Source organism: Balaenoptera borealis, assembly GCF_965194805.1.
Source record: "Balaenoptera borealis genome assembly, chromosome: 17".
Lineage (NCBI taxonomy): Eukaryota > Metazoa > Chordata > Mammalia > Artiodactyla > Balaenopteridae > Balaenoptera > Balaenoptera borealis.
The window spans coordinates 852,495-874,569 of NC_138876.1; the positions used below are offsets into that span (position 1 = coordinate 852,495).

At 64.7% G+C, this 22,075-nt stretch overlaps 2 protein-coding genes and 1 long non-coding RNA gene across 19 annotated transcripts in view; 1 reads left to right on the plus strand and 2 right to left on the minus strand.

Annotated features, from left to right (window-relative positions):
* The first annotated feature begins 274 nt into the window (after positions 1-274).
* Positions 275-21,664, plus strand: SCRIB (scribble planar cell polarity protein). 16 transcript variants are annotated; one of them, XM_082364015.1, is made up of 39 exons: positions 292-962; positions 2,173-2,290; positions 2,399-2,477; positions 2,568-2,657; positions 2,759-2,815; positions 2,916-2,979; positions 3,071-3,145; positions 3,214-3,358; positions 3,762-3,880; positions 4,093-4,292; positions 4,399-4,565; positions 4,645-4,775; positions 4,870-5,004; positions 5,849-6,016; positions 6,540-6,935; positions 7,680-7,742; positions 8,226-8,315; positions 8,759-8,836; positions 9,724-10,047; positions 10,138-10,218; positions 10,302-10,556; positions 10,860-10,970; positions 11,070-11,363; positions 11,467-11,646; positions 17,308-17,418; positions 17,498-17,545; positions 17,707-17,781; positions 18,109-18,189; positions 18,580-18,642; positions 19,232-19,315; positions 19,479-19,595; positions 19,688-19,847; positions 19,939-20,083; positions 20,180-20,368; positions 20,472-20,614; positions 20,692-20,729; positions 20,854-20,928; positions 21,155-21,206; positions 21,285-21,664. In XM_082364015.1, the coding sequence occupies exons 1-39, from the start codon at positions 804-806 to the stop codon at positions 21,428-21,430; spliced, it is 5,106 nt and encodes a 1,701-aa protein (XP_082220141.1). In that variant the 5' UTR covers positions 292-803; the 3' UTR covers positions 21,431-21,664. The 16 variants fall into 16 exon arrangements, 15 of the variants coding, with proteins under 15 accessions (XP_082220132.1, XP_082220136.1, XP_082220137.1 ...); XM_082364011.1 differs by having other exon boundaries at positions 286-962; positions 10,138-10,197; positions 21,155-21,664; XM_082364012.1 differs by having other exon boundaries at positions 287-962; positions 19,724-19,847; positions 21,155-21,664.
* Positions 11,653-19,301, minus strand: LOC309615005. 2 transcript variants are annotated; one of them, XR_014236498.1, is made up of 3 exons: positions 19,188-19,301; positions 15,803-15,879; positions 11,653-15,165 (listed from the first exon to the last, which is right to left on the minus strand). It is a non-coding gene; the product is annotated as an uncharacterized lncRNA (long non-coding RNA). The 2 variants fall into 2 exon arrangements; XR_014236499.1 differs by lacking the exon at positions 19,188-19,301 and adding an exon at positions 17,829-18,102.
* Positions 21,655-22,075, minus strand: part of IQANK1 (IQ motif and ankyrin repeat containing 1) — a gene marked incomplete at its 3' end in the record, with an annotated part of 28,054 nt that continues 27,633 nt past the window's right edge. Inside the window, 1 exon segment of the mRNA XM_082363203.1 lies at positions 21,655-22,073. Within this exon segment, the coding sequence (XP_082219329.1) occupies positions 21,655-22,073 (419 nt within the window).

Genomic DNA, 22,075 nt, shown 5'->3' on the forward strand with positions numbered 1-22,075 from the left:
GTGGCTTTCCTGCTCTGTGGGGCTTCACTGTCACCTGCGCAGGCAGTGCTGCGAGAAGGCTGGCCCAGAGCCCCTGAAGTCCCGGGACACGTTTAGTCTGTCAGGCAAATGAGCGCCGCCTTGGCCCGGCGCCCTACCCTCCGGGAGCCCACGTCCCTGTGAGAGAGGCGGCGGGCAGGATCGTGGGGTCTTGAAGCCAAGCCCGGGGAGGGGGCCTGGCGGGCGGGAGGGGCGGCAGGAAGCCTCGGTCCCGGGAACGGTTGGGGCGCTGGCGTGCGGGAGCTCAGGCTTTGAACGGACTTCAGCTCCCACCATGCCTTGCGCCAGGGGGAGGGAACCGAGCTTCCCGACAGACCGTGCGTGGTGCCGCTACGAGTCTTCGAAGGCACCGGCGCCGCGAGGCCTTGTGGGGGTTGCAGTTCGGGGCGGCGAGGAGCGGCGAGGGCGGGCCTCGGCTTCCCGGCGGGCTGCGCGGCTGCCGGCGGTTGTCGGCGGGGCAGTCCGGCGGGTAGTGGCGGCGGTTCCGGCTGCGGCACAGCGGCGGGCAAGCGGACGGGTCGGGTCAAGTGGGCCGGGCGGGATGCGGGGCCGCCGCCGCCTCCTGAGAGTCTGAGCGTCGGCCGGGCCGCGCCCCCCGCCCAGGCCGCCGCGGTCCGAGCGTTCCGAGCGCGGGCCGGGCCCAGCGCCGCCGCCGCCGCCGCCCCGGGCCGCCCCCGGCTCCTCCCCCGCCCGGGCCGGCCCGGCGCTCATGCGGGCCGAGCCCCGCCCCCCGCCCGCCGCCTGAGCCCGCGCCCGCCCGCACCATGCTCAAGTGCATCCCGTTGTGGCGCTGCAACCGGCACGTGGAGTCGGTGGACAAGCGGCACTGCTCGCTGCAGGCCGTGCCCGAGGAGATCTACCGCTACAGCCGCAGCCTGGAGGAGCTGCTCCTCGACGCCAACCAGCTGCGTGAGCTGCCCAAGGTGAGTGGCCGCTGGACCTGCCGCCGGCCCAGCCCTCGCACCGGGTCGGCGGGGTCGGCCTGGCTGCGACAGCCCGCTCCTCTGAGCCCTCAGCAGGCGCTGGCCCGGGCGGGACACCGCAGTCTCCAGTCGGCCCTGATGGTTCTTACTGGCCAGAGCCCCACCCCGGCCAGCCCCACCCTCCTCACCCACCGCCGGCGCTGGCACCAGGTGGCAGCGGTCATCAGGTGCCTGCCTGGGGGCGGGGATGGTCACAGCCTAGAGGAGGAGCTGCAGATTGAAAGCCGTGGGGGAAGGTGGATGGGGTTGGAGTGCATCAGGGTGGAAGGTGAACCCGGCGTGACTGACGGATAGGAACTTGCTGGACTGCTCTGGAGGTGGGGAGGCCAGCTTTCTGTCCGGACTGCTCTTCTCTGCCTCCTGGGTGCTGGGGTGGGGTCGGGGGCAGTCGTCTTGAGGTGCTTGTTCCTGGCAGGTCTGTAGTGCGTCTACTTCCCGCTGCCTTGTTCCTTCTGGACAACTTATTTTTCTTCTCTTAAGGCCACTTGGGAGAGGAGGTTAAAGGAAGCAGGCCACAAAAGGATTTCCGTTTTGGAGATGGGGTGCAAAGTGGCCTAATGCTTGGGGGCTGCGTGCCACAAAGGGTGTGGCTCCACTCTGGGCTTGGACCAGGGCTCCTCACGGTCATCTCCAGGTCCCACCACACGTTGCCTGCAGCCCCTGCATGCATGCGGCCCGTATCTGTGGCCCTCTCCTATTTTCATTATACTTTGTTTTGGTAGTTGCCAAATTCTTGTCGCGGGCTCAGGCTGAGGTGGTTGCTGGGGTGCAGTAGCAGAAACCACCACAGGCCTTGGAGGGCCCACTTGCTGGGTGGGTGGAAGAGGCGATTCAGGTGGTGGGTGGAGCCTTGAGGGAACACAGGGAACAGGGACTCATCAGGTCAGAAAAAAAAAGTGACTTTCCAGCTAAGACTTGAACGCGTAAGGTAAGTCACGTGGCGGCGTTGTATGGGGGGGGGGGGGATGACTGTGAGGTGACACGAGTCAGAAGTGCGGGAAGATGTGTGTGTATCTGTTTTTGTTTCCTTGCATTTCTCACTGCGGACCAGGGTGATGGGACAGGACCCGGGGTTCCTGTGTGGCCTGGAGCAGGGAGGGGTCTTCTGCTACAGGGCCCATCACCCCTGACCCTACCCCCTTGCCCACAGCCCTTTTTTCGGCTGCTGAACCTGCGCAAGCTGGGCCTGAGTGACAACGAGATCCAGCGGTTGCCCCCTGAGGTGGCCAACTTCATGCAACTGGTGGAGCTGGACGTGTCTCGGAATGGTGTGGAGCCTGGGGCGGGTCTGGGGTGGAATCTGAGGGTGGCAGGAAGGGCTTTGAGCTCCTGGAGGCTGTGGGCATCTCTCCATGGTGACCCCTCTTTCCTTACAGACATCCCTGAGATCCCCGAGAGCATCAAGTTCTGCAAAGCCCTGGAGATTGCAGATTTCAGTGGGAATCCTTTGTCTAGGTGGGTGGTGCCCGTGGCAGGGGTGGTAGTGGGGCTTGGGAGGTCCTGCAGCCTCTGCCTGGGCATCTGAGGACCCCTTGCTCCACTTAGGCTCCCCGAAGGTTTCACTCAGCTGCGCAGCCTGGCTCATCTGGCCCTGAATGATGTGTCCTTGCAGGCGCTACCTGGGGACGTGGGCAAGTGAGTGCATTCTTGGGGGGTGGGGGGGCTCAGTAGAGCCCTGTTCCTGCACCTCTCCCCACCGTCCTGCCTTTCTCACGCCCCGCCCTGATCTTTTTCAGTCTCGCCAACCTGGTGACCTTGGAGCTCCGGGAGAATTTGCTCAAGTCCTTGCCTGCGTGAGTGGGCTTGGCCCTGCCAGCGGCCGGCCTAGGCCTCTTGGCCCCAGGGACCACGGGCCGTGTGGCCACGACAGAACTTGCTCTGTTTTCTCTGCAGGTCCTTGTCTTTCCTGGTCAAGCTGGAACAGCTGGATCTGGGAGGCAACGATCTGGAAGTGCTGGTGTGGAGAGGGCGGGGCTGTCGTGGGTGGGGCGGGGCCAGGCAGGGTAAGTGAGCCTTGGCCATCACTCTGTCCCTGTCTCTTCTTGCAGCCTGACACCCTGGGGGCCCTGCCCAACCTGCGTGAGCTGTGGCTGGACCGGAACCAGCTGTCGGCCCTGCCCCCGGTGAGTGAGGGTGTGGCTGCGCCCGCTTCACGCTTGTCCGTCCCCTGACTCTCTGCACCTCCCTCCAGGAACTCGGGAATCTGCGGCGCCTGGTGTGCCTGGATGTGTCAGAGAACCGGCTGGAGGAGCTGCCTGCGGAACTCGGGGGGCTGGTGCTGCTCACCGACCTGCTGCTCTCCCAGAACTTGCTGCAGCGGCTTCCTGACGGCATTGGTTAGTGCTGGGAGGGGTGTGGCTGGTGGTGAACCCAGGTCTAGAGAGGGGTCCTGGGGTAAGGACCCTGATTTTGCTGGGTCCTGGGACACAGCCCTGAGGAGGGGGAGACTGGCCTGAGGCCGGAGTGGGATGGCTGGTGCTGTTCCTGAGGAGCCGAGGCAGTTTGTGGTGGCAAGTGGGGATGGTGAGCTCGTGAGGGCACGATGGCAGGTCGGGGGCAGCGGGTGCGTGGGAGCTGGTGGGCGTGGTCAGGCTGGCAGCAGGATGGCAAGGGTTGGGGGGTGAGCTCTCAGTGTTCTCGAGGCACAGGAGGCAGGGTGAGGGGCAGGCTGTTTCAGTCGTGGGGGTGGCTGGGCTCCCTGCCTCACTCAGCCCCGTCACCGTGTTTCCCTAACGCCAGGTCAGCTGAAGCAGCTGTCCATCTTGAAGGTAGACCAGAATCGCCTCTGCGAGGTGACGGAGGCCATTGGGGACTGTGAGAACTTGTCAGAGCTGATCCTCACGGAGAACCTGCTGACGGTGGGGCCCAGCCCCGCTGGTGGCTGGTTTCAGAGTTAGCATGGGATGCAGAGGGGGGGACGTCTGGAGGCGTGCAGAGTGGCGGGAGACCAGCGGCTGGAGGGGTCGGGGCCCCAGAGCAGGGGCAGAGACCGCCCCCCGAGAGCATGCATCTCCCTCCTCACGCTACCTGGGGGCTTCTGCTATCTCTGACCCTCCCTCCTCCCGGCCAGGCCCTGCCCCGCTCCTTGGGGAAGCTGAGCAAGCTGACCAACCTCAACGTGGACCGGAACCGCCTGGAGGCACTGCCGCCTGAGATTGGGGGCTGCGTGGCACTCAGCGTCCTCTCTTTGAGGGACAACCGCCTGGCTGTCCTGCCGCCGGAGCTCGCCCACACGGCCGAGCTGCATGTGCTGGATGTGGCCGGGAACCGGTGAGTAGCCCCCGTGCCCGCCCGGCCTGGCTCCCACTGAGCTGACCGTGCCCGCTGTGCCCCCCCACCTCCCCCACCCGGAGCTAACCGTGCCCCCGGCCCCCAGTCTGCAGAGTCTGCCGTTCGCACTCACGCACCTCAACCTGAAGGCCCTGTGGCTGGCGGAGAACCAGGCGCAGCCCATGCTTCGGTTCCAGACTGAGGACGATGCCCAGACCGGCGAGAAGGTGCTCACCTGCTACCTGCTGCCCCAGCAGCCCCTGCCCAGCCTCGGTAGGTTGCTGGGGGGCGGGATGGGGCGTGGCCTCGGGCGGGGCGGGGCGGGGCTTCCCCTTGATGCGCGCTTCCGCAGAGGACCCGGGGCCGCGGAGCAGCCCTTCGGAGAGCTGGGGTGACGCCCCGCTCAGCCGCGTCAGCGTCATCCAGTTCCTGGAGGCCCCCGCGGGCGACGAGGACGCAGAGGAAGCCGCTGCCGAGAAACGGGTATGGGGGGGGTGGGGTCCCCGGGGGGCTCCCTCCTCCCCACCCCCACCTGACCCCGGCCCCGCCCCGCCCCTCACCCCTGTGCCCACTGCAGGGCCTGCAGCGTCGGGCTACGCCTCACCCCAGCGAGCTCAAGGTGATGAAGAGGGGTGTGGAGCGTCGAAGCGAAGCCGCCTCCTGCAGGCCCGACTCCGCACAGCGCTCACCCTCACCCCCGCCCTCGGAGGAGGTGCCTGGGGGGACCCGCGGGGCGCGGGAGGGATGCCCGCCTTACGGGCTCTCCTGCTCGGGAGCCCCAGGCTGGGTGCAGGGTTCCGGGTCCCGGTGTGGGCATGGGGAACCGGCCAGGAGAGGCTCCAGGTTGCAGTGGGGCGGCTCAGGGCCAAGCGCCCACGCCCTCCCGCAGAGCAGGCCACCTGCCGGGCAGACACGGGGGGTCGTGTGGCGTGGACGCGCGGGCAGCTACAAGAGAGGAGCCAGAGGCAGCTGGGTCCTTGGCAGAGGGGACCGAGTAGTGGGCCCATTCCCTGTGGCGTCTTTCTTGGGCGCCTGTGTTGTCAGCTTTTGTGAAGGGGGCTGGGGCCAGAACCAGGCAGGCCTAACTCCACTCATTCAGGAGTTTTGGTAGCAGGGTCAGGGGAGGCTTCAGGGCCCCTGGGGTACAGCAGGGCAGCTGGTGCCTGCGGGACAAGTGGCAGGGCCTGTGTCTGTGACACAGAGCCTTCACCCCGGGAAGCTGCCGCAGCTCGTCTGCAGAGGCGCGCTCACGTGGGGGTGCCTGCCCTTCCCCGTGCTGGTGTCATCGTGGGTACTCGCAAGACCTTCGAGGGTCCGCAACACAGAACAGTGGCTTTGTGTGCCCGTAGCTGTTTGGTGGAGCTTGGCTTCCCTGGGGGTGGGACAGTGGGCACCCCAGAGGGCTGAGCACAGACTCCACTCCCTGCAGGGTAGGGGCAGCTGGGAGGGGGGCCCACGAGGTGCGGTGGTCAGGCAGCAGGGAGCCCCGGGGTGAGTGGCCTGCACTGTGGAGTCCCCCGGTAGGCGGCCTGACCCACCACCTGACCCCGCCACAGGAGAAGAGGCTGAGCACCGAGTCTGCCCTGAGTGCGGACTCGCACCTGTCTGCCAGCACAGCCTCCCAGGGTGAGCCCGAGGGCCCGCTGGCCGAGGTGGAGGGGCCGAGCCAGCAGGAATCCACGCCAACCACCCAGGAGGAGGTCGTAGAGGAGATCTATGAGGAGGTGAGACTGGCCTTGGAGACGGCTTGCCCAGGGGTGGGCCTGCCCCCCCGCCCCCCCCCCGCCCCCCCCCCGCCCCCCCCCCGCCCCTCCTCCTTGCCGAGCAGGTTGCTGTCAGGACCAGTCAAGGTGCAGGTGGGCCCCGCAGGTGTGCTCTTGCCTACGTGGAGCCCAGCAGGAGCCATGCTACCCCAGGCAGGGGTGAGGGCCTGGGGATGAGGGCCTCCACCCCATGGCCAAGTTTGGCATGGGCCCTGCCCTCCCACATCCGTCACCGCCTCACATCCCCCTTTTGGGTTGTTCTCAGACCCCCGAGGGACCTTTATCGTGGCCCTGACGGGAACCCCAGCATCAGGCTGCTGAGAGCACAGTGCACGGGGTGGGCAGAGCCTCCTGGCGGCCCGATCCCCATCCTTCTCTGATCCGAGCGGCGGGGAGTCTCTCAGAGCCCCTGTCTGCTGCCACCTTCCCTGGGCCCGAGTGGGGTTGGGCCAGACAAGACGTCCTCTCGCTCGGCCTCTCGCAGCCCACAGTGCGCTTCGCGGAGGACACGCTGCTCCTGCCCAGGGAGGATGGCGAGAGCGAGGAGGGGCAGCTGGAGGCCCCCTGGCCCCTGCCGGGTGAGAGACAGAGGCTTATCCGCAAGGACACGCCCCACTACAAGAAGCACTTCAAGATCTCCAAGCTGCCCCAGCCCGAGGCCGTGGTGGCCCTGCTGCAGGGGACACAGCCAGATAGTGAGGGCCCAGTAGGGTCTGGGGGCTGGCACAATGGCCCCCACGTGCCCTGGGCTCCTCGAGCCGAGGAGGAGGAGGAAGAGGAAGACGAGGAGGAGGAGGAAGCAGCGGCAGGAGCCGAGGAGGCGGACGAGGAGGAGGAGGAGGAGAGGGAGGAGGCCGTGGCCTCTGCACCCTCTGTCAAGGTGGGTCTAACCCCATGCGCCAGCCCAAGCCGGGCCGGCCAGGCCCCTCAGTCCGCGCTGGCGGGATCTCAGGTGACACTCGAGGCCCGTGTCTTGAAACCAGCTGGTGAGGGAGGTGCCTGTCCCCACCTGCCCGCCCTCCTCCCCAGGCTGGCTGCTGACTCCACCCAGAGCTCCCTGCTGGCCTCGCAGCCCCATCCCAGGGCTCTGGCGGCCACTCCTTCTCTGCCCGGGCTCCTCTGCCTTCCCTGGCTCTCCTGAGGGCTGGCCTTCAGGCCAGCCGTGGGGCCCTCACCCGCCTCCTTGTCCTGGTCCTCAGGTGGCTCTCACGGGGCTCCTGGGGTCCGGTCTCCTCCGTGGGCTGCCCCTCTGCCGCAGCGCCCCTGTGTCTGCGGCGTCAGTGATTGTGCCCTGAGCACGGCGGCACGATGCCGTGACAGCTGAGGGGGCCTTGGACAGTCAAAACCGGGACAGCCAGGCCTAGGCTCAGCCCGCGGTGGTGCCCCCCTGTGACCCCGTTTGGCAGGTTGGCAGAAGCAGCCAGGCCTCCAGACTGGAGGGGACCCCGCGCCTGGGGGCAGCGCCAGGCACAGGCACAGGCACAGGCAGGAAGGGCCCGGCACTCAGGCTGTGGGAGCTTGGTGTGGTCTTTTCTCTCTTTCCTGCTCGCAGTGGGGCCGGGCGAGGTGGTGGCGGGGCTGGGCGGGGCTGACCTGCGTGCCCTTGCTGGTCCTGTCCTGACAGGGGGTGTCGTTCGACCAGGCCAATAACCTGCTGATAGAGCCCGCTCGCGTTGAGGAAGAAGAGGTCTGTACTCGCTTGCCGCTCTGTGCTCTGTACCCCAGGCTGCCGCTGGCCTCGCTTCCCGGGCTGCGGGCTCTGCGTCTCCTTCCCCCGCTCCTGCGCAGGCCTCCTCCTGCCACCTCAGAGCCAGGGCCTGGGGCGCCTGACGGCCCTCTGGCACAGATGGGGGGGACAGGGCGCTGGCCTCCAGGTGAGGGTGGCCGATCTCGGGGGGGTGCTGGGCGTCTGCCACCTCCCTGCCTGCGGCACCCCGGCCCTGGCACTGTTAGGCAGCCTCGTCACCCTCAGGCGAGGGCTCTCTCCGGGTTGTACTCCCTCAAGCCCCGGCATCACCCGCCCCGTCCAGCTCCTCTGTGGCCCGAGCCAGCCCTGGGAGAGGTGGTCGGTGGCCGGAGGGGACTGGGCCCTCCCCGCCTCCCGCTGAGTCCACCGGCAGCCCCGCTCCCTCGGGCCTGTTTGGACACCGTGTGTCTGTTCTGCTTCCAGCTGACGCTCACCATTGTGCGGCAGACGGGGGGCCTGGGCATCAGCATCGCGGGCGGCAAGGGCTCCACCCCCTACAAGGGCGACGACGAGGTGAGGAGCCGCTGCTGCCCTGCCCACTCCGTCCTGCTTGCGCCGCTTGGTGGTCCTGAGGACTCTGGGGTCCCCGTCCCCCAGAGAACGAACGGGGATCTGGAGGTCGGAGCTGCCCCGTCTGCCCGCAGTCTTCTTCAGCCTCGCCGCCTTTCGCTAGTTGCCGCTGTGCTAGGCATGGGGTCAAAATTGTCTGGAAGCTTTTGACCGGCACCTTCTCGCTCCCTGACACCCGGGACCTCGCGACGGCCCGCGCCCAGCCCCTCTGACCACCCCAGGCCCACTTCTGCTTCTCCCGCACCCTTGGGCGTCTCTGCAGCCCAGATTGGGGGGCCTCTGGGCCTCGCAAAGCTGCCAAGGGCCCCTCCCCCAGAACGGCAGGGTGGAGGCCCCTCCGTGGTCTCTGCCTATGCTCTCGGGCTCAGTTCTTATTTATTCTCCAGGGCATATTCATCTCCCGGGTATCTGAGGAGGGCCCTGCGGCTCAGGCTGGGGTCCGAGTAGGCGACAAGCTCCTCGAGGTGAGTTGGCAGCCCCCGGCCCCTGTCTGAGTGAAGTACTGGGCTCTCGGGGCCTCACATCCTGGCTGTCGGGTACTCGGCTGCTTCTCCCGCAGCCAGCTCTTCTCCTGAGAGCCCCAAGCACAGGACCCCTGGTGAGGCGTGCAGCTCATTAGCCAGAGCTTCAGGGGGCCCAGATGCCAGCCCCTGAGGCAGAGACCCCCATCTGGGCGGGAGGCCTGGTGGGGTGGGGCTCTGGCCATGCCAGGAGCAGAGATCTCAAGGAGGAATCCGCTCCTGAGGGCTGGTCTAGGAGGGGCTCAGACTTCTAACACGTCTGGGTGGCGGGTTGGTTCCTGCCCTGGAGCCCCTGCCTGTGCACCTGGCCACCCAGCCCTGGCAGGTGAGCTCATCATGGGAGGCCACGTGCCGGTGCTCACAGCTGCCACGACAGGGCAGGGTCTGGGGGCAGCGTGCCCGGCCCACGGGGCAGGGGGGCCAGTGGACAGAAGGCTGCAGGGCCAGGCGGGGCTGCTCCTACACCCGAATTTTATGGAGGAACTGCTGTACCCCGATGTCTGGGAGAGCCTGAGTCAGGGTCAGGGTGGAGGCAAGGGGCCAGAAGCCCAGAAACCACGGGCACGCTTGGCTGTGGGATTGCTCAGATGAGAACGTGGCAGGGGTTTCCAGATCTGGGAAGCCAGGTGTGGACCAGCAGGAGGGGCCTCCGCCTGCTCTTCTCGGCCTGCTGGCGCCCTGGCCCTGGGCTTGCACAGGTGGTGGGCTCGTAGATAGCCAGTGCCCACAAGCAGGGGCAGTGACGGCCCACCACTTGCCTTGTGGCCTGTCCCCTGCTCTGCCTGCCCACCCGTAGAGGGGCCTGCCCTGACGAGCGCTGTGGCCTGCAGGTGAACGGCGTGGCCTTGCAGGACGCCGAGCACCAGCAGGCCGTGGAGGCGCTGCGTGGGGCGGGCACCACGGTGCACATGCGGCTGTGGCGGGAGCGTATGGTGGAGCCCGAGAACGCGGTCACCGTCACGCCTCTGCGGCCTGAGGACGACTACAGCCCCCGGGAGCGGTGGGGAGGCGGCCTGCGCCTGCCCCTGCTCCAGCCTGAGCCCCCCGGGCCCCTCCGCCAGCGCCACGTGGCCTGCCTCGTGCGCAGCGAGAAGGGCTTGGGCTTCAGCATCGCTGGGGGGAAAGGCTCCACACCCTACCGGGCTGGAGACCCGGTGAGGCGGGTGGGCGGGGCCCGGGAGGGGTGCTGGGGGCAGGGCCAGGCCAGCCCGCGGTGAAGCGCTCTCCTTCCCTCCCTCCTGCAGGGTATCTTCATCTCCCGCATTGCAGAGGGGGGCGCCGCCCACCGGGCGGGCACCCTGCAGGTCGGCGATCGCGTCCTCTCCGTGAGTGGGGGCAGAGGGGCCCTCCCATTACCCAGCTGCCTCACTCACCCCATGGGGCCCCCTGACTGGCCACACTCTTGCAGATCAACGGGGTGGACATGACGGAGGCCAGGCACGACCACGCTGTCTCCCTGCTGACCGCTGCCTCTCCCACCATCGCCCTGCTGCTGGAACGGGAGGCCGGGGGGCCACTTGCCCCCGGTCCTCCACCACACTCCCCCCCACCCCCTGCTGCTACCACCACCACCGTGGCCACTGCCACCCCTGGGGAGCCCGGGCCGCTAAGGCTGGCCCCCAGTTTGCTGGCCGCTGCCCTGGAGGGGCCGTACCCAGTGGAGGTGAGACCCCAGTCCCCACCCTTAACCACCCCCCGGCCCCCTCCTCCACGTCCACACGGCTTTAGGTATGGGGTGCTAGCCGCACCGGTGGGAAAGCAAGTACTTAACACCCTCTGTGGCTCCAGGACACCGGGGCATCGTTCAGTAGCGGGTCTCCTCCTCCTGTGGTCTCTTGTGCACCGCAAAACGGCCTCCCTGCAGTGGAGCGCCCTGATGCCACACACTCTCTGGGCTTGGAAAGCGCCCCTTTGGTACTTTGCCAGGCCTGTTCCAGCCACCCCTCCCACCCCTCCATGTCCCCAGGAGATCTGTCTGCCGAGAGCTGGGGGCCCCCTGGGGCTCAGCATTGTCGGGGGCTCCGACCACTCCAGCCACCCATTTGGTGTCCAGGAGCCCGGCGTGTTCATCTCTAAGGTAGAGCGGATCCCGCAGGCATCTCTGTGCACAGGGGGCCCAGCCCAAGCACGGGGCAGCCAGAGCCCCAGCCCACTGCGCGCCACCCTCCCCCAACAGGTGCTCCCCCGGGGCCTGGCTGCACGCAGTGGCCTGCGGGTTGGGGACCGCATCCTGGGAGTGAACGGGCAGGATGTGCGGGACGCCACCCACCAGGAAGCGGTCAGCGCCCTGCTGCGGCCCTGCCTGGAGCTGGTCCTGCTCGTGCGGAGGGACCCGCCGCCCCCGGGCATGCGGGAGCTCTGTATCCAGAAGGGCCCTGGAGAGAAGCTGGGCATCAGCGTCCGTGGGGGCGCCAAGGGCCACGCAGGGAACCCCTGTGACCCCACGGACGAGGGCATCTTCATCTCCAAGGTGAGCGCCCCGCCTCGTCGGCCCCGCGCCACTGCGTTCCTCGGGGCAGAAGGGGGCCCCGGCATGGGCTGGTCCTGAGCTCTGGGGCCGGGTCTCCCCACAGGTGAGCCCCACAGGAGCAGCCGGGCGAGATGGCCGCCTGCGGGTGGGGCTGCGGCTGCTGGAGGTGAACCAGCAGAGCTTGCTGGGCCTGACGCACGGCGAAGCCGTGCAGCTGCTACGCAGCGTGGGCGACACCCTGACTGTGCTTGTCTGTGATGGCTTCGACACCAGCGCCCCCGAGGTCAGTGCCCCCGCCCGGCCGGTGCTCTGCCACGGGGACTGGGTCCTTCCCTGGAGGGGTCCCGGTGACCTGACCCTGTGCGGCCCGGGAGAGCTGACCCTTTCCGCCTCCAAGCCTGGGAAGCGCTCGGCCATCGTGAGTCAGCCCCAGGGGTGACCAGGGCGGTGCCGGGCCCTGGTCTTGGCCACCGCTCATGGCCTGTGGAGGCTCTGGCCCAGGTTGGACGAAGCATGTGCACAGACGGCCTGGTCGTGTCTTGAAAGAAAAGGCTGAGTCACCTGCCTCCAGGTGAGCAGTACCTGTACCGTGTGGCCGCTGGGCCAGGGCAGGATGGCGCAGAGCCGGGCACACGGCCTCCCTGCAGACTCGCACAGGACCCCATCCTGCTGGCCCAGGCGCCGTCCTGCTCTTCCTGGCAGCGCCTCAGCAGGGAGCTCGGCGCCCAGGATCCCCCCATCCCAGGTGGGCCTGTGGCGGAACCCAGCTGTCCTCCCTCCTAGCCCCCTGGAGAGTGTCTGGGCTCTGGAGGCCTGGTGCCTGGCCCGGTCTGTGTCCTGGACAGGCCTGGCTTCCGAGCCTCAGCGTCCCCTCTGCTCGGGAGGGTCCCGCTGTCCTGCCCTGCTCTTTTCTGTTTTGTTTTCTCCACGTCTGTCCCCGGGCCCCCGGCATAAGCTGATGCCCGCCCGGGCCTCCGAAGGCTCGTCACCTGCAGTGGCTGCCAGCTCCACCCTGAGGGTGCCCTTGCTGGCACAGCCTCTGCGATGGGGCAGTCACCTTGGCCTGGCCTGCAGCGGATCTTTGGGCTGGTGACTTACTGCCCCACTTTCCCTGCGCTGCCGGGGAGGGGTCACCCTCATGCTGGGTGTTGTCTCCTGAACGGGGAAGGACTCTGCATTCGTGTGCTTTGCTCCAGGGCTGGATGCTGGGCTGGAGGCCCCACTCCCGGGGTTCTGGGGCTGCCCTCTGCTGGCTTCCGTGCCCACATCTCTTGTGTAGTCACTGGAACCCTGTCGTTTCTGGGGAGCAGTCTCTCTCAGGTTTCCAGAGAAGGCTTTGCCTTCCATTTACTTAATTAAAACGTGTATTTAAGTGTTTTAGTCCATACGTTTACTTATTTTAAAGCTTTTTGTACAAAGAAAGAGAATAAATACAGCTTCATGGTAAAGGGTAGGGGCTGGTGTGTTCCAGACTTTACAGGGGGCCTTCACTGTGTTCTGCTGGTTGTTCTTTGACTTCCTGCATCTGGCCTTCTCTCCAGTGTTGCTGTATCTGTGCTGTGTTACCAGCCAGAGCGCCCAGGAGCCCATCTTTATGCTTCGGGGGGGAGTTTCTGCAGGAGAGAGTCCTGGAAGAGTGGGTGCTGGGCCAGAGGCCACAGGCTTGCCCTGTCTCCCACCCCCTCCCAGCCTCAGGCAGCACCAGCTTCTGTTTCTGTGGGATCTGGCAGGCAGTGCCATCTCGTTTTCTCGTCCTTTTCCTTTTGGGAGTTTGTCTTTAGTCACTAATTCATGTAACTCCTGTAACTTGCAGTTTCTCCTTTGTGTTGTAAGTTTCAGTCTTTTATTACATAGGGCATGAGTGGTTTTGTCTTTTGCTGTTGAGGAATGGCCTCTCTGGGGTTACAGAAATGGAGACTTCTATGAATTAAGTCTTCCAAACTTCTCTATGAGCTCTGGGTTTGGTTTTTGCTTAGGAAAACCTTCTCTGTTGCAAGATTGTCAAAGCACTTTTTTAGAAAACATACAGCTCTGTAATCCACCTGGAATTGCTTTTCAAGCAAATGGATCTTTTGTCCCAATGGTATGCACTAAAACGTCTGTCATTCTCCCACTGATTTGGGGAAATCTGACTTCCTTGTGGGTCAGATCCGCATTCCTGTGGCCCAGGATGGGGCCCTGGGGAGCCGGACGCGCTCTTGGGCCAATGCTGCTGTCCTCAGTATAGCCACTTTAGACTGTGTTTCAAGACCTAACCGGTGAAGTCACCCACTTTTTTTTTCTTCTTTTGAAAAGTTTTAGTCTGTTTTCATGTGTTTCCTAAATGGACCTGCCAAGTTCCCTGACAAAAGTTAGGTTGGGACTCAGGGATTAGCTTTGATCTCTGACTGTGTAAGTTTTCCCCAAGCACATTCATAGGTTGCTCGTTTCCTTATTCTCGTCAGTGACTTTCTTTCATCCCCTAGCGGAAGCCCTGCGTGCGGCCCGATTGGTGGCTGCGGGGTCCCCTTTTCCTGGGAGGTCAGGCCCCTCCGTCCCCCCGGGACCCGGTGGTGGTGGTGGCCAGTGGCCTTCCCTTGTGCCGACTTCCAGGCTGTAGTTTATATAACATTCTTTTTTTAATATGGAGGGCTGTTTCCATTTATAACCTGTAAGAATTATTCTCTGAAGTGGGTGTTGAGTTTTCTGAAGTCCCTTCATTGATGGTTTTTACAGCCCTGTGCCAACTGGGGTTGAGGCTCAGCGCACAGGTTTCCTCTGGCTGGCTTGGTGCTTGAAAGGAAAAGGGGTTACACCATTCGTCCCCCCACCCCCATTTCTCTTAACCTCGGCCCACCTGACTCATCTGCATTGACCCGTTCGACCCCCGTAGGAATCAGAGTTTGCAGCCATTTCCCCGAACTTTGATTGGATTCTGCAGACCCACCTTCGCGTCAGCCCGCGCCCTGCCCCTCCTCCGCGGCGCTCTGCACGGTGTGGGGCGGACTGTCGTCAGTACCTGCCTGTCTTGCTCGTGGGCCGCAGCCCCTGGGGGCTCCTGTACAGCGGACAGCCCTGGTGGCCGGTCTCCGGCTGGAGGGCCTCGGGGGCCGCTGTGCGCTTTCCAGGACGCCTCCTCGCTGTAGTGCTCAGCACGTTGGCGCAAGGTCGGGGATGTTCTCTCTCCTCCGCCTCTTCTCTTCTGTGGTCCTGTCACCTTTTTGATCTGATTTCTGTTGCCTCTTCCTTTTCATCATACTCACCAAAGTCCTGTGTATTTGAACAGACTTTTCAAGTAACCAGCTTTAGGATTTTGATCAAGACTGCCTTTCTTTTTCAGTATTTCCTCGATTACTGCTCTAAGGAAGAATGCTTCAGTTACTCCTTCTACATCTGTTGCTTTTAGTTATTCTACTGACCTTTCTGTAAGGAAGAAATTTTCTTTATCAGCTATTTTTTTAATCCTAAAATAAGATTTTATACAGGAGAGGTGTGATAAATACTTTGATTCTTTCCTTTCATTTGTTGATTTTTTAAATAACAAGCTGGTGCCTTGGAAAACCCCAAAGATGGCTACAGAGGTGTTTTTCTGTCTTTGTTTTTAGGGTCTGTGTATTCTCGGTGTGCCGTCCTCGTTGGGCAGTGTGGCTCCCGTGTCCTTTGAGTGTGACACCTGTCGTTCGTTAGCGTCCTGCTCTCTGGTGTGACCAGGTGTCCATGTATTTCCTGCCCCAGCCCTGGGCGTGGGGTTCAGAGCTGTCACTGGCCTGGTGCTTGTGGCTCTGAGCTGTCATTGCTTCTGGGCCTCTGCGGCACATGAATCCTGGGAAGTGGGTATTTTTGGAAGGAGAAAAATCATGAATTTGTACTGTTACTTTCAATTCATATTTAAGGTTACAGCGTTTTGACTTTTTTGATTTTATATTTGTATTTTTCTCATCTTAAAAACTGTTTCAGTAAATTAAATAACATTACCATAATTATAATTTCAAAAAGCAATATCAATATTATTACTAATAATGAAACCATTAATAGCATCTTTTTTTTTTTTTTTTTTTTTTTTAATTTATTTGGCTACACCGGGTCTCAGTTGCAGTTGCATGTGGGATCTTCGTTGTGGAACGCAGGCTCTTAGTTGCAGCATGCGGGATCTAGTTCCCTGACCAGGGGTGGAACCTGGGCCCCCTGCATTAGGAGCATGGAGTCCCAACCACTGGACCGCCAGGGAAGTCCCCATTAATAGCATCTTAAATTTCTTCATGTCCTTAGGGTTTACCCACCGAGGAGGCACAGTCAAAATACTGTGTGTTTAAGTCACTTTAAATAATTCTCTGAATTGTTCTACTGCCAACTTGACATACAGTTAGGCTTACTTGTTTTCCGTTTTTAGAGATGACTTTAAAAGATGTTTCTTATTATAAGTCTTATGTGGCCCCAAAGCCAAAACTACGGACACGCACCTTGAGGAATCAGTCCCGTCTCCGCCCCACAGGCCATCATCTGCCTTAGTGTTGCTTTCTCCTGCCATTCTTTATTTCTGAAAGATATAAGCAAGTATATAAAATAATTCTAAAGTTGTAGGAAAGCGTCAAGAACACTCACTCAGAGGCCCCATGTGCGTCCCACCAGCGGTCTTGGGGCAACGCCAAAGGCCACGGTCGGGGGCATGCGGGTGTCTGGTTGCCACGCCTGCTCACGTCTCCCTGACTCTGGCCTTGAACTTCGGACGAGCACAGGCCACCACTGTGTGGAACAGCCCTCGCTGTGGGTCTGTCCAGTGTTTCCTCAGGACGGGCTTCAGTGGATGCCTTTTTGGCAGGGTTATCACAGAGGTGACACTGTCTTCAAGGGCCTCCCACCAGGACGCATGGATGGTGGTGTCCCGTCAGTGACCCTCTCCACGGGGGCGTCTCCGGGTTGCTTCACCGCAAAGTGACTCTTTCCCCTTGAAATTAACAGGTGCTTTGTGGGGAGGTGCTGTGAGACTGTGTAACTGCCCTCCTCTTCGCTGGGCTCCCCCCAAGGATCAGCCCCGCTGCTGTCCATGCCTCGGTCCCTGGTGGTAGCTCGTGCGCCGTCCCCGTTGTTCCTTCCACATGTATTGGGCGGCTTCCTGCCCTGACGAGGGGTTTTCCCTTCTTCCTTAGCATAGATTTGCCAGTTTCCATTTTACTTCACAGGTGATAGTTTGTCACTACTGCTGTTGATTTTGCTGCTCAAGCCACCCCAGACTTGGCTGATGAGAGAGGCTTCTGGCTGGCCCTGGCCCTGTTAGCATGACCCACCTTCCTTTAAGCAGCTTACTTTCTGGCACAAGATGTCTGGGGTCATTTCATACTTTCCCACCCAGGAGCACTGGCTCCTTTAGTGGAAAGTGATACTTAGAAGCCAGAATCTGGGCCCTGGGCATGCCCACGGCTGTCGGGGTGTCATGGTCTCAGGACCTCTCAGTGGCTGGAATCACACCTGTGAATGTAGGCACGTTTGCATCCGCGATTATCTCTGTAGTTCTGGAAAAGCGTGTGTTCACATCATGCCTTTATCACTCATTCCAGTCAACACCACGGATCAGCTCTTCCATATTCGAACAGACTTTTCTGGTGTGAGAACCAGTGTTGGCCTCCTTGCCGCCTGGACTTCCGCCTCAGTCCCTCTCTGTGCCGTCAGCCACGTTGCTGCTCCACGCCCCACCCCCGCCATCTTGTCGTCGGTTCTTTGCTCCCCGGGCTGATTGTTACGTGGCCAGCCTTTTCCACCCCATGGCCCAGCGTCACCGCCTGGGAATCCTGCCCCGCAATCAGAACATCCTCTGGTGCACGCAGTGTACAGACGTGACCTGTGGGTGCCCCGAGTCACAGACAGGATGATGGCATGGCGTCCTGAGTGGGCGGCGGCGCTGCTCACAGAGCCCGCCCCCAGAGGCCACCTCAGGTACGTGTGGTCACTCAGCCCGCTCCTCCCGCAGGTGTCCCCAGGCGTCATCGCCAACCCCTTTGCAGCGGGCATTGGCCGCCGGAACAGCCTGGAAAGCATCTCCTCCATCGACCGGGAGCTGAGCCCCGAGGGCCCCGGCAAGGTCAGAACCGCCTGCAGCCAGCAGCCCCAGGGCTCGGGAGCCTAAGGCCGTCAGTGCTGACCACTGTCTCTGCTCACAGGAGAAGGAGCTGCCTGGACAGACCCCACAGAGGGGGCCGGAGGCCGTGGTGAGTGTCCGGGTTGTCCCTGCCCTGCACGGTGGGCTTCTCCGCACGCGGGCCCGTGGCTCCGAGCTCTGGCTGCCCACCCCGCCCCCCTCGCAGCTGCGCGTCCCACACTCGGCGGCAGGCACAGCCCCTGGTAGCCCTGTGTCCACTCTGCTCCCCAGGGTCGGACCCTGGAGAGCCTGAAGCTGGACTGCCGTGCCCTGGCCGCCACACCCAGCGCCGGCAATGTGCAGAGGGTCAGTCCCTGATTGTCACACCCCTGTCCTGGCCTCTGTCTGCTTACCTGTCCGTCAGTCCTGCCCCCGTCTTAACCTCCTTCCCTCCGCCTGAGACCCTTGCAGGGCAGGGGCAGCTTGAGGCCACCGGAGTGGTCAGGGTGGGATCGGGCCCCAGCCACGGTGGGGAGGATGGGCTGGAGCAGCTGCCGGAGCCCCGGAGACCGTGGCTGGCGAGGAGGCCCAGCGCTCCCAGCTGGGGGTGGGGACGCCGGACGGGAGGCCTGTGCTTCTCATTCCTCTCCCAAAAGCTAGAAATAACCCCTCCCGGAGGGTGTGCCCCACCAGCTGCTGCTGGGAGACCCCGCAGGACCGACCGTGAGTGGTCGGGAGGAGGCTCCAGGAGTTGCAGTGGGGAGGCTGCGCTGGGTGAGAGGCCGGGTGGGGCCTGGGGGCTGAGGGAGCCCGCTCAGGGGCTTTGTGAAGACCCTCCCTCCCTTGGCCACAAACAGGCAAGAGCAGGAAGTCCCCAGGATGGGTGGGAGCCCAGTGTCCTCTGACCAAGAAGGGGCACAGCTGCAGGGGCGGCTGGCAGCAGTCGGGGCCTCCCTGGCTCATGGATCTCTGCGGCTCATGGGGAGGGTGGGTGGCCCCGCTGTGGGGAAAGCCCGCCTGTCTCGGGATGTTCCCTGGGCTGGTCAGGTCAGGGAGCTGAGGACCAGCCTCTGCTACCAAAGCAAGCACCCCACCCCCCAGGTCCTCCTTGTGGGGCCCCAGCCCTGCCCAGCCCTCATCCCACCCACCACTCGGCTCCTCCAGGTGCCGTCTGGGGCAAGCGGCGGGAAGATGACTGAGGCCCCCTGTTCCCCTGGCCACCAGCAGGTGAGTGCACACGGGGTGGGAGGGTGGAGGACTCCAGAGGGGTGCTGCCTGCAGAGCCCCCTCCTCTGGGAAGGGGGTTGCCAGGGGACAGCGCCTCCCCCCAGCTGCCATCCGTCACTCTTGAGGACACAACCTGTGGGCCCCTTCCTGGCAGAGCTGGGTGGCGTGGGGCTGGGGAGCTCCTGTGGCTTCCCTGGGCAGATGGGCTGTGGGTGGTCAGGGCGGCCTCACCCCCATCCGTCCTCCCGTCTGGGAGCCCCTGGGGGCCAGCTTGGCCCTGCCCCCACCCCCACCTGCTTGCAGAGGCTCCCCGGTTCTGCTGTATGGGGAGGGCCAGGCCGTGGGCACCCCCCCTCTCGCCTGGTGGCAGGGTCGGGGTGGGCACTGGAAGTGCCAGCTTGGAGCCCAGCTCCCAGCCTCTGCCCCTTCCCGACACGGCAGATGGGTGAGTGTTGGCCTCACACCCTGGACACCCACCCAGCCGCCCACCTTGGCTCCATCTCTCTTTTTTCCCCGCCCTCCCCCCCATCCTCACATCCCCTCACCTGAACCGATTCCTCTTTCTGGCCCCTGCATCTGCCCTTTGCAGACAAAGCCTGGGGTGATCCAGCCAGTGGCTCAGGCCTGGCCAAGGGGCTCCCCAGCCCTCAGGGGCAGAGGTGATCCCCAATCCGTGAGTGCCCTGACCCCTGGGGGCGGGGGGTGGGTGGGTGGGGCGGGGGGGGGTTGGGGGGGCGGGAGGGGAGGCAGTCAGCAAGGACAGCTGGTGGTGGGACGGGTGGTGGCTGCAGCCGGGACAGCTGCCACCACACAGCTCACTGTGCCCCGTCCGCCAGCCCCCCTCCCCGCCCTCCCCGCCCTCCCCTGACGAGCTGCCCGCCAACGTGAAGCAGGCGTATAGGACCTTCGCTGCCGTGCCCGGCCTGCACCCGCCCCTGGAGGCCCCTGCCCAGGTAGGTGGTGGGCGGCCCACCGGTCCCCTGCTGCGTGTTCCTGCCGGGGTGCGAGACCCGAGGGACCGGCTCTCAGGGCGCGCTCTCCCCAGCCCCCCACGCCTGGGCCCACGGCCTCCCCGGAGCAGCTGTCCTTCCGCGAGCGGCAGAAGTACTTCGAGCTGGAGGTGCGGGTGCCCCACACGGGGGGTCCCCCTAAGCGCGTGTCGCTGGTGGGTGCCGACGACCTGCGGAAGATGCAGGAGGAGGAAGGTGAGCAGCCGACTGGGTCGGGGGGGGGGGCTCGGGGAGGGGAGCACCGGCTCGCGGCCTGACCCGCCCCTCCCCTACCCCCCCCCCCAAGCCCGAAAGCTGCAACAGAAGAGGACGCAGATGCTGCGCGAGGCGGCGGGGGACGCGGCGGACGCGGGGCGCACGGAAGGCGAGGCCCCCGAGGACGAGGAGCCCGAGGAGGAGCTGCCCTGGGCCGGCCGGGGCCCCGCCGCAGGGTGAGCGGGGGGAGGGGCCGCCCCCCAGCGTCGCCCCCTCCCCGCTCTCCGCCCGCGCGGCGCCCCTCCACCCGGCTCTCCTGTCGCCCGGCCCAGGCTTGGCCCCGCGTCCCCCCCGCCGCAGGGAGGCGGCGCTCCGGTGCGGACGGCCAAGGCCGAGCGGCGCCACCAGGAGCGGCTGCGCGTGCAGAGCCCGGAGCTGCCGGCGGCGCCTGAGCGGACCCTGTCCCCGGCGGAGCGCCGCGCCCTGGAGGCCGAGAAGCGCGCGCTGTGGAGGGCGGCCAGGTGAGGCCCCGCCCCGCGCTTCTCCCGCCCCGCCCTGCCCCCTCCCCTCCCCTCCCCCGCCCTCCGACCCTGCCCAGCCCGCCCTCCGCTCCCCTGCCCGCAGGATGAAGTCTCTGGAACAGGACGCCCTCCGCGCACAGATGGTCCTCAGCAAGTCTCAGGAGGGCCGAAGCAAGCGGGGGCCTCTGGAGCGCCTGGCCGAGGCCCCCTCGCCCGCGCCCACCCCGTCACCCACCCCCTTGGAAGGTCTGTGCGTCGTGGGGAGGGGGGGGGCTCAGCCTGCGGCGCGGACCTCTCCCGACGTCCACTTCTTGTCCCTCCAGACCTCGGCCTCCAGACCGGCACCTCCCCGGGACGCTTGGTGAGGAACCAATGGCTGTCACCCTTCCCTGCACTCCTCCCCTGGTGGGGGGCAGGGATCCAGACTCCGCCACCCCTCTTTCTTCTTACGCTCTGTACCTCTCTCCGCACGCTGTCCTTTCAAGGCCTTGTCTGGGAGGAAGTTTGACTACAGGGTGTTTGCAGCCCTCCCCTCTTCCAGACCTGTCTTTGACATGCAGGTACCGGGCCCTCCTGGCCCTTCTGCAAGACAGCCCAACCAGCTCCTGCCACCTTTCTGCTGTGCCTGTCACCCAGCCCTGTCCCCTCCTCTGGCACCCTCCCTGTCTCTCTGTGGCCCACCCCCCATCCTCCAGCCAGGGCTCAACAGGGACCCACCCAGGCTCAGGTGGGTGGTTTCAGGCAGGTCCGGGGCGGAGCCCTGAGCAGCCCTTCTCCCCATGACAGTCCCCAGATTTTGCTGAGGAGCTGAGGTCCTTGGAACCGTCTCCGAGCCCTGGTGAGTCGGCAGGCGCGGCCCCGGGTGCTCCCAGGGTGCCCAGGGCCCATCAGCTCACTCCCTGCCCCCGTCGGCCAGGTCTGCCAGAGGAGGATGGAGAGGTGGCCATGGTGCTTCTGGGCAGGCCTTCTCCAGGCGCCGCGGGCCCCGAGGAGGTGGCCCTGTGCAGCAGCCGCCGCGCCGTCCGGCCGGGGCGCCGGGGCCTGGGCCCGGTGCCCTCCTAGAGGGTCAGGGTACCTCCCCCGACTTGGGGTGGGGGCCCTGCCAGCTCCAACACCACCCTTGCCTCGAGTCTTTTAACCTGGCCATTAGCATTTTAAAGAGGTCCCCTCAGGAGTTCTGGCCGCTAACTGCCCCCTCCCCAGCCGGGACCTCCTGGCGAGACTGTAACTAGTGATGTTTGTACAACCAAAGACTCTATTTTGTGGTTTAAGGAGAATAAAATTGACTACGTTTTACCTCTAGTCTGTCTGTCTGTCCACCCGCCGGCACAACCAACGCCCACCCCTTCTGCTCCTCCAAATGTGGGGCCGGTGCGGGGACCACGAGCTCCCACGTCGCCCCGACTGTGCACTGCCTCACAGCGGGAGGAACTGATTGGGCCCGCCGGCCGGGGTACCCCAGCTGGGGCTCCCGGCCGGCCCCCTCCCCTGCACGGCGCACGCCCAGAGCCCTGATGCGGACGCGTGCACGTTCGCGGACCCGGCGCCCTGGGGCGCAGCGGCCACCGAACCTTGGTGCCGGAGAAGAGGCGGAAGTGCCCCAGGCGCGCCTCCTGGCACTGGCTGGGGCTGTACTCGGGCCGGTCGGTCGGCGACAGGTTCCTCTCCCGCTCCAGCAGCCCGAGGCCCAGCAGCTCCTGCGCAGGC

Bases quoted from the DNA above. Each gene is read 5' to 3' on its own strand.
- SCRIB (XM_082364004.1), top strand. From the start codon at position 804: ATGCTCAAGTGCATCCCGTTGTGGCGCTGCAACCGGCACGTGGAGTCG. The intron at 963-2,172 runs GTGAGTGGCCGC...CCTTGCCCACAG, and splicing joins AGCTGCGTGAGCTGCCCAAG to CCCTTTTTTCGGCTGCTGAA. The intron at 5,005-5,848 runs GTGCCTGGGGGG...ACCCCGCCACAG, and splicing joins CACCCCCGCCCTCGGAGGAG to GAGAAGAGGCTGAGCACCGA.